Here is an 8864-nt window from a genome sequence, read left to right as displayed (position 1 = left end):
GGGAGTAGTGCTGGTGCCCTAGTAATAAGAGAGGAGCCAGAGGAAGCTACTGTGGGCAGATCTGAGGTGATCCTCCTGCCTCTGAATATCAATTCTGTGGAAGGAAGGCATCAGGACCTCCCCCCCAGAACATCTCAGGGAGCCCGACATAGGCATGCTGGGCCAGGCTACAGGGGCTTTTCTTGGGTTGAAGCCCCAGAAGCCCTTGCTGCTGTCCTAGGACATGGCAAGATGGGAGTAGAGACCCCCCCAATCTCACCTTCCCAGCCCCTGGTGCCACTCAGCAAGGTCTACAGGGCCAGGAACCCCCCTGGTCCAGAGTGGAGGGTGAGCAGGGGAGAGGTCTCCTATGCCGAGGCCCCATCCCTGTCCAAGTCTAACCTGGCTCCTGCCTCCCAGGGGTTGAAACTGCCTCTAACCTCTTAACCCCTAAAGAAGAAAAGGTCCAGCCAAGGCCCCAGTCAGAAACCACTTTTTTTTTTTACTTAGTTATCAACATCACCTGTGACGGCTGGGGACTTGAAAACAGGAAACAACCTGGGATGGAATTTTGTCACCTCGCATAGATACATGTGTGCCCACACGTACCCACACGTGCACACGTGCTGACCACATCCGTGGCGAGTGGGCCTTGACCAGCTTTATGTTAGAGACACTTATGCAGGCCGGAGAATAAGATAAGATGTGCAAAGATGATGGGCACCCAGGACACAGGTGCACAACAGAAGGGGATCCCAGAAGGCCTGAGAAGAGAGGGAGCCCAAGCGGACTTGGGGTCCCTCTCATCGAACTCCTAAGTGCTCCTCCATGGCTCTGTGCCCCACAGGGTCAGGGAAATGGACAAGTTTGGGGCCAACTGGGAGAGGCCGCTCTCCCGCCTGAGCATAAAGTCCATTCTCAATGGAGATGAAACTGCTGCGTGCAGAGGCTGGCAGGGGCACCCATGGGGCAGGAGGCCGAGGTTGGCACGCCGTGTGGGTGGGGAATACTGCCCATGGGGACAGTGGCCGGGGCTGAAGAACCGTGTCTAGAGTGGCGAGGCGGTAACGGTTGGTGTTGACAGTAGTGTACGGGATGTGGAGAGAGGCCAGGGAGGCTTGGCTGGCCACCTGCTGGGACGATGGGGAAGGAGGCCTGAGTTAGGCCCTACCTCATAGCCCCCCCAGTACCAGCCCACTCTGTTCCCCACTCGCAAACAATCCCCCAGTCCTCACCCTTGCTCGCGTCTGTGTCTGGGGGCTGGTGAAGGGTGGCTGAAGCTTCATGACAGACCTGGGAAAGTGAGGAGGGTTAGAAGCAAAGCATGTGGCTAGCCCGCTGGTGTGGGAATTCGGACTGGGCCCAGCAGGGGTTGGGTCTCACCAGTGCCTCTGCCGATGCAGCAGGTAGAGAAGGTAGACACAGCCAAAGATGAGGACCCCTGAGACCCCCAAGATCCCAGCCAGGTCAGCCCGCAGTATGGGGGATGGAGTAGGGGCAGGGAGCCCTGTGTATAGAGAGAGAGGTGTACCAGATGGGCAGCCAGTGCCCTGGGGTCCCTCCCTGCCCTCCCTGGCCCCTCTCATTGGCCCCACCTTGGTCTGTGCTGAGGAAGAGGTTCCCACAGGCCTCCTGGGAGCCTTCAGGAAAGGAAACAAATTTGCAGCAGAAGGTGGTGTTGGGATTGGGGCTTATCCCCTCAGACCCTTCTTCCAAGGTGAGGGAGATGCTGGTTTTGGTTTCCCAGTGGACCTGGCAGGCGGGGGGCCAATGCTGGATGCCAAATTCTGGGTGCAAAACAGCCAGTCTAGTCCCTCCGGCACCGTCGGGCCCCCCAGAGCTCACAGTCACCAGGGAGACAGAACCAGATCCCAGGAATCCACAGCGGACAGTGAAGGACGGGGACTTGGCGGCCTCCATCTGAACTTGCACCCACACTTCAGGGGTCCCTGTGGGATACAGGCATAGGAGGGCCCCAGGGCTGGGTCTCCACCCTGCCCCATCTTCTGCTTCTCTCCAGTCCCCCACTCACCAGCAGTGATGCAGAGTGTCAGCAGCGCCAAGAGCAGGACCAGGACCCGGGGCCTGTCCATGGCTCCCCTCCGGCCCCAGATATGGGACCTGCTGTGGTAGGGACAGCACCTGTGTTTCCGTTCTCATCACAGGAAGTTTTCATGTGTGAACAAGCCCGGGGAGCAGCTGGGCTCCGCAGCCCTGCCCCATTTCCTTCTCTGTCTGCCTCAGTTTCGTGAATGCAGGGCAATGCACCCTCTGCCTTGGGAGACTTAAAGCAACAGCAGTAAGGTTTTCCCTGTACCCATGGCTGTGCTTCACTCAAGCAGGACAGCAAGCCAAAAACCAGTTGGTCCCTTGGGCAAACTGTCATCCCACCACACTGAGAGAAGCAGGGCCTCCAGGCCAATCACTTCACCGCTCTCAGCCCAGTGAGCATCCTCTGGACCCTTTGACCTCCTCTCTGGCTCCACACCCGACTCAGACCTGCTCTCGCCACTTCCTCCGCTGCTGTTTGCGACAGGGTAGGAGACCTGTGCACAGCTGACCGGTGTGGTAACCCAGCCCAGTGTGGGTGCAGAGCAGGGGGGCACATACCAGCCTCAGCCTCCCTAGCCTGGTAGCCCTTCTCCCACCGAGATCCTCCCCACTTTCAAGGCCCTGCTCAAATCCCACTGCCTCCAGGAGGCTGCCCCCAAGGAAACATTTCCTTCTTGGACAACTGCTGCACAGAGGCTGGGCCTGGGTGGTGGCTGCCCCTGGGCCAGTGCTCACAGATGGACTCTGAGCCCTGGAAGAAGGTATAGCTTTTAGAGGGCCAAGCAGACGGGGAGCTTGATACTTGGTGATTGATGGGAGAAAAGCAATGGTACAACTACTCACCAACCTTCTCCATCTTTTTTTTAGTCTCATAAGCCACATGGTCCCCTCGGTAAGTTCTCATTGTAGACAATTAAAACAACACTGAATAGAAAACATCAAAGTTGTCTTTCCCTATCCCACTTATTCCTATGTCCTTCCCCATTTTAATCTTCAGGAGGTTACAACTGTCAATATTTTATCATTTCTGGATTTTGTACATTGGTTAGGAAGATCAAATTATAAAAATAACATTGTAAATTTTGTTTTTATCCCTAACACTATGGAAGAGTTTCTTTTTGCCCCTGAAGAATTTTAATTTGGGGATGGTGTAAACAGTATAACCTTTTAGGTGGAGAGCCAACATCCTCAAGGTCTCTTGCTGTTTTGAAATGCCATCTTGATCATAAATTCTTACAGATGATCTACTTCTGGATTCTCTTTGCTAATCTGTTGATTCGTTTGCTTATTCCTGTTTCAATACTGCACAGTCCTAATTATTAGAATGCTTTTGATGTGATGACCCTTGCCCTCAGAACTTTCTTGGTTACTCCTGAACAGTCTCCAGAATTTTCAGCTTCAGAGACACAAAAGGTCATTGAACTTACCAACCAAAAGCTCTGCAGCACCAAGCCTGCATTGTTGGGCCTCTTCCCTTTCTGGCCCAGAGGTACACATTAGATGACACAGGTAATGGCTACCTCCAGCTCTGACATTTAAAAAAAAATTTTTATGTTATTTTATTTTGAGAGAGAGAGAGAGAGAGAGAGAGAGAGAGAGAGAGCGAGCACAAGTGGGGGAGGGGCAGAGAGAGAGACGGAGACACAAAATCTGAAGCAGGCTCCAGGCTCCGAGCTGTCAGCACACAGCCCAATGTGGGGCTCAAACCCACAAACCGGGAGTCATGACCTGAGTTGGAGTCAGACGCTTAACCAACTGAGCCACCTAGGCGCCCCCAGCTCTGACATTTCTTAGTGAAATCCCTGCAGCCACACACACTTCAAGTCCTGATGATCTCTTGTCATCAGTCTCTAGAATTAGGCCCATGAGGGTTGAACTGGTGCCACAATTTCATAGCTCTGCAAGCTCAAAGCAACCTCAACTCCCAAAGCAGTAACATCCCAACAGGGATCATACTCTGCTTCATGGCATGCAGCACTCTGCTCGTGCCTGGCTCAAGCCTTCAACATATGTTGGTGACCATCCTTTTATGAGTTTATGAGTTCCCCACCTGAGTTTGTAGATTGAGACTCATACCTGATCCATTTATTTTATTTTACAAATATTTTAAATGTTGTGAAAAGGCCATTTTTGTTTCCCTATCAAAGTAATATAAATATGAAAGGTAATATCTGAGTGTACACTCTGTGCTAAATTTGTTCTGAACAAGTCAAACATTTTAGCTCCATACTTACAATGACCTTATGAGAAAGGAACTTGCCCAGGGTCACAAGGCTCTCACTGTGGGAGAGCAGCTTAGCATAGTTGTTAATATGTGGGTTCTGAAGCCAGGATTTGACAAAAATTTTAGCTTCAGAACCCACACTATTAACAACCATGCTGAGCTGCCTCTCCCACACACATTTAAAAAATTTAAATTACAAGGTTTTTGTCAAAAAGTCCTCTGCCCCATCAGCAGAGAACCTGTGCTTAGTTCCTAGGCTGGGCTGCCCCCCACCCCCTGACATGAGCCGCTTCGGTGCCGACAGGAGAGGCTTTTTCAGCTGCTGCTACCCCACTCGATTCCTTTGCTGCTCTCACCTACTGAATTAACTTAGATATATTTGCCTTCAAGTTTCACCCAGGATTCTAGGCTCCTTTGCCACCCAGATGGCTTCTCTAGTGTCCTGGGCTTCATCTGGCAGGTTGGCCACCCTTCTAGTTCTCTGTTCCTACCGGACACTCCCCCCTCTTCAGTGCTATTTCTCTGGCTGTCCCAACTCAACACCCAGGGCTCTCAGGGAATCTGTGCTCAAGGGAGACTTTCCAGATCCTGTGATCCACCCAACCCCGGGGAAGGAACTACAGAGCTCAAGGAAGACTCCAAAATGTGTGTGAAAATAGACCTTCCACCATCCTGCCACCTTATCCTCTCATGCCTTCCAAGCACAGACTCTCTTTTTTCTTGTAACATCCCAGTGTGCCTGGAATTCAGAACACAGAATGACTTACCTATTAGCTGAAGACTCTTCTCAGTAACCTGGAAAAAAATCTCTTCACAATTTAGGAGAGAACACCAAACAATTCACCCTCTTGCAGAGCTTATGGCCACAACAAGAGTTAAAAAGAAAGAGGCTTGATTGAAGGTTACTTAAAATAATTCAAAAGCAATTATTCAATAGTAAGCGAACAGGCAATGCACAGCAGTGCCAGTCCCCTGGAAAGCACTGTTTGGTGTCACCTGTCAACCCAGGTAAGGTCAGCCTGTGCAGAGGCCTCCACCTCTCTTGCCCCAGCTGACCTCAGCTCTGGTTCCGGCCTGGCCAGGGCCTGACCACTTGGCGCTGCTGCTCCGAAGCCCACAGCCCCACTTCTGTTGGCAAGGGGCTCACTGGCACGACATCCTTCAAAGCTGTGGTTTTTAAGGTGCCATGTTTGCACCTCAGCTGCTACACAAAATATCCACTGCTGTCATGCAGGACAAAAGATTAACATTTTTCTTTTTTTTTTTAAGATAAAAATACAATGAAGTAATTTTTTAATTATTTTATTTTATTATAGTTTAGTTTGTGAGTGAGAGCAAGAGAGCACACGTGTGTGCATGCAAGCAGGGAGGGGCTGAGAGGGAGAGACAGAGAATCCCATGCAGTCTCCGCGGTGTCAGCACAGAGCCCGATGCAGGACTTGATCTCATGAACTTCGAAATCATGACCTGAGCCAAAATCAAGTCAGATGCTTAACAGACTGAGCTACAGGTGCCCCAAAACACAATGAAGTATCCTCTCGCCAGCATCCAAATGTCACGGTTCATCTCTTAAGAAGATCATCATCCTAAGGTAAGAGTGGGAAACCCACAATTGATGTTGGCCTGTAGTTGACATGCTATACGATGCCGTGGTTTTGTGGTCCTGAACAATGTGTATCCCCTCTAAGAACACTGTTATTGTACTTGGAGAGCATCTTCTGACCTGTTTATAAGTCTTCCAAATGAAAACTTTCAGTGGGTGTTGGCTCATCTATTTAAAAAAGTAGTAAATGCAGTCAAAGCAGCACTTATTCCATTTGGATTCACAAGGTTTTGAGAAGTACCCCTTTCAATTATGTAGACCATAAAAGACAATTATCAAAATAAACTGATCTTTCAAGAAGAACCTCAGAAAACATTAAACCATTTAAAATTTTTTTCTCGGGGCGCCTGGGTGGCTACATCAGTGTCAGTTGAGCATCCGACTCTTGATTTTGGCTCAGGTCATGATCCCAGGGTTGTGGGATCAAGCCCCGCATCGGGCTCTGTGCTAAGCATGTAGCCTGCTTAAGATTCTCTCTCTCTCTCTCTCTCTCTCTCTCTCTCTCTGTACCCCTCCCAGCTTACACTCTCTAAAAAAAAAAAAAATTACTTTGCTTTTTTAGAGCAAAAAGGCATTTTGTACTGCTAAATAAAATATTTCAAAACATTTATTTTGTTATTAACTCACCATACATTTCTAAATTTTTTTTAATGTTTATTTATTATATTAGAGAGACAGAGAGACAGAGCATGAGTTGGGGAGGGGCAAAGAGAGAGAGGGAGATACAGAATCTGAAGCAGGCTCCAGGCTCCGAGCTGTCAGCACAGAGCCCAACACGGGGCTCGAACCCACAAACCGGGAGATCGTGACCTGAGCTGAAGTCAGACGCTTAACCGACTGAGCCACCCAGGCACCCCATGCCATACATTTCTAAAGTGTGTAATAAAACAAGTGGTAAATGTTTACATAATTTTTTAACTGATAAATGTGCCCTAACTTTTGGAGTCTTAGGACCCTAAGGTTCTGTTTTAGTTACTAGTGCTATGTAACAAACCACCCCAACTTGGTGTAAACATTTTATCGTGTCCATGGATTCTATGGGGCAGGAATTTGGAAAAGGCTGAGAAAAGATGAGGCCTGGGGCCTCAGCTGGAAAATTCAAAAGATGGGTGTTACAATCATCTGATTCACATCTGAAGCACATCTGGTGGTTGATACTGGATGTAGGCTGGGACTTCAGCTAGGCAGGACATGTGGCTGCTTGGGGGCTGTCTCACAGCATGGTAATTGGGTTCCAAGAGCAAACATGTCAAGAAACAGGAGGTTGGGAGCTGCTAGTTAATTTTGGGTTCAGAAACTGGCACAGCATCATTTCCACTATATTCTATTAGCCAAGCAATCACAGAGCTCATATTCCAGGAGAGAGGACCTAGACTCACCCTCTCAATAAAGAGTGTCAAAGAATTTGGGGAGCAGGATATAAAACTCACATGTATTCTGAGGTTGGGGCTCAACTGCCCACGCTGGGCTATCTGGATGTGTACAGATCTGTACATCTGCAGAACTGCCAAGTCTTTTGATCTTGTGAAGTAGCCTTAGCATGGCTGGTATTTAAATAACTTGGGAATCTTTCCCCTCCTGGATTCTTAGTGACCTCCATGTCTTCACATTGGTTTTCCTACTCTGTTCCCAGATCCCATAGGAAAGGCTCCTCTCCCTGGAGCTGTTCCCCCTGAATACAGGTTAAACATCTCTGAATGGGTCAGCTGCGCTGCCCGGCACTGGCAGCTGCCTTTCCAAACAGAGAATCCTGAACCCAATTTCTAGCTTCTATCTGGGAGAGAGGGTGCTGGAGAAGGGAGGAGGAGGTGGACTTAGTCAAAGAAGAAAGTGACAAGAGTCTCTTCACATATTTGGGTGCTTGTCAGGGGGAAAGAGAGAACAGAGGTGCTGTGCTCTTCCAAGACGCAGACCAAGAACAAAAAAGTTAGAATTTCAAGGAAGCAGGTGTCCAGAGGCAGCCTAAGTGAGAACTGACGGTGGCAATGAGAGAGGAAACAGATCAGAGATATTTTGCAGAATGACTTGAGAGGATTTGGCTAAGAACTGGCTGGGGAAGGCAAGGATAAAGGAGAAGACAGTGTCAAAATCTTGGATTTGGGGGTTGGACATTTAGAGTAACTTCTAAATTTCTTCCAAACTCAGAAACTGAGAGTCTACACAATTTCAAATTATAACAGGTGTCTCTGGGATGAAGTCATGAAACTCCCACTGCAAAGAATCCTTGGCTGAAGGCTGCCAAGGTGTATGCCTGTTCTCAGTGTAGTGAGATAGGTCACCCTCTGGCAATCAGGATTCTGCCCTCTCTCCTCAGTCTGAATAGTCCTCACTACATAAACCACTGAAAGGCAGCCAGTGCCTTCCTAGCTCCTCTGCCCTACCACGTCTCCCAGTTACAAAGCATTACATCCTTGAGAGCCAGTACACAAAGGCACCTGGGGGTGCGTGCAGGGCTGGTGTGTGTCTGTACACTGGGCCATAGGGCGAAGGAGAGCCGCTTGAGACACTAGCAAAGAACCTGACTTCCATCAGTTTAACAATCTCAAGCCACACCCTGGGAACCAGCTGATTCAAACAAGTTTATTGAGCTAATCACAAGGATACAAAAGAGGCTGGGAAAGATGCTCCAAAAATACAGGAAACTATTGGGCTCTTTCCACTCAACACGAGGAGGCAGTGCCTCTCCAATACTGAGGTGAAGCCCCCACCCACTCCAAACGTGGCAGGAAAAAGGCACTCTTCTCAATACAGAGGGACAGAGCCAGGGAGCAGTAAGAAGGACTGGGGGCTTAAGGCTTCTCCATCCCAACATCATCAGAGAAAGGTCAGGTTAGAAAGGCACAGCCCACCTCTCCTTCCCCTCAGAGACCAGAGTGGAGCCTGGGAGTAGTGCTTCCTTCTGCTCTGTTCTCCTGTTTGCCTTTTCCAAGTTGAGATGGGGAGTGGAGACGGGGAGGGGCACAGAGTCATGTCAGAGATCCTGTAACGGGAAAGATGAAAGGAAAA

At 49.4% G+C, this 8864-nt stretch overlaps 2 protein-coding genes across 11 annotated transcripts in view; both read right to left on the bottom strand.

Annotated features, from left to right (window-relative positions):
- Positions 1-461: 461 nt before the first annotated feature.
- On the bottom strand, positions 462-3579 carry PVRIG (PVR related immunoglobulin domain containing). Of its 4 annotated transcripts, XM_045047986.1 has the most exons (6): positions 3459-3579; positions 2012-2955; positions 1575-1928; positions 1363-1486; positions 1215-1272; positions 462-1112 (listed from the first exon to the last, which is right to left on the bottom strand). In XM_045047986.1, the coding sequence occupies exons 2-6, from the start codon at positions 2070-2072 to the stop codon at positions 783-785; spliced, it is 927 nt and encodes a 308-aa protein (XP_044903921.1). In that variant the 5' UTR covers positions 2073-2955; positions 3459-3579; the 3' UTR covers positions 462-782. The 4 variants fall into 4 exon arrangements, with proteins under 4 accessions (XP_044903921.1, XP_019676051.2, XP_044903920.1 ...); XM_019820492.3 differs by having other exon boundaries at positions 1575-1766; positions 2012-3572; XM_045047985.1 differs by having other exon boundaries at positions 2012-3571.
- A 2126-nt stretch (positions 3580-5705) lies between these two features.
- The window catches only part of STAG3 (stromal antigen 3), a 31238-nt gene continuing 28079 nt past the window's right edge, over positions 5706-8864 (bottom strand). For 6 of the 7 annotated variants that reach the window (XM_006941976.4, XM_045048318.1, XM_045048320.1 and 3 more), the window contains one exon: positions 8425-8838. In XM_006941976.4, coding sequence (XP_006942038.2) covers positions 8830-8838 — 9 coding nt within the window. In that variant the 3' untranslated portion in view covers positions 8425-8829. Of the gene's footprint in view, positions 5842-8424; positions 8839-8864 lie in introns of those variants that run through there. The other variant, XM_019820487.2, reaches the window with a different exon arrangement.

The sequence above is a fragment of the Felis catus genome, chromosome E3 (genome assembly GCF_018350175.1).
Source record: "Felis catus isolate Fca126 chromosome E3, F.catus_Fca126_mat1.0, whole genome shotgun sequence".
NCBI classification, from domain to species: Eukaryota; Metazoa; Chordata; class Mammalia; order Carnivora; family Felidae; genus Felis; species Felis catus.
Note: the sequence above shows the minus strand (reverse complement) of the source record. Positions and strands in the feature narration are given on the sequence as shown.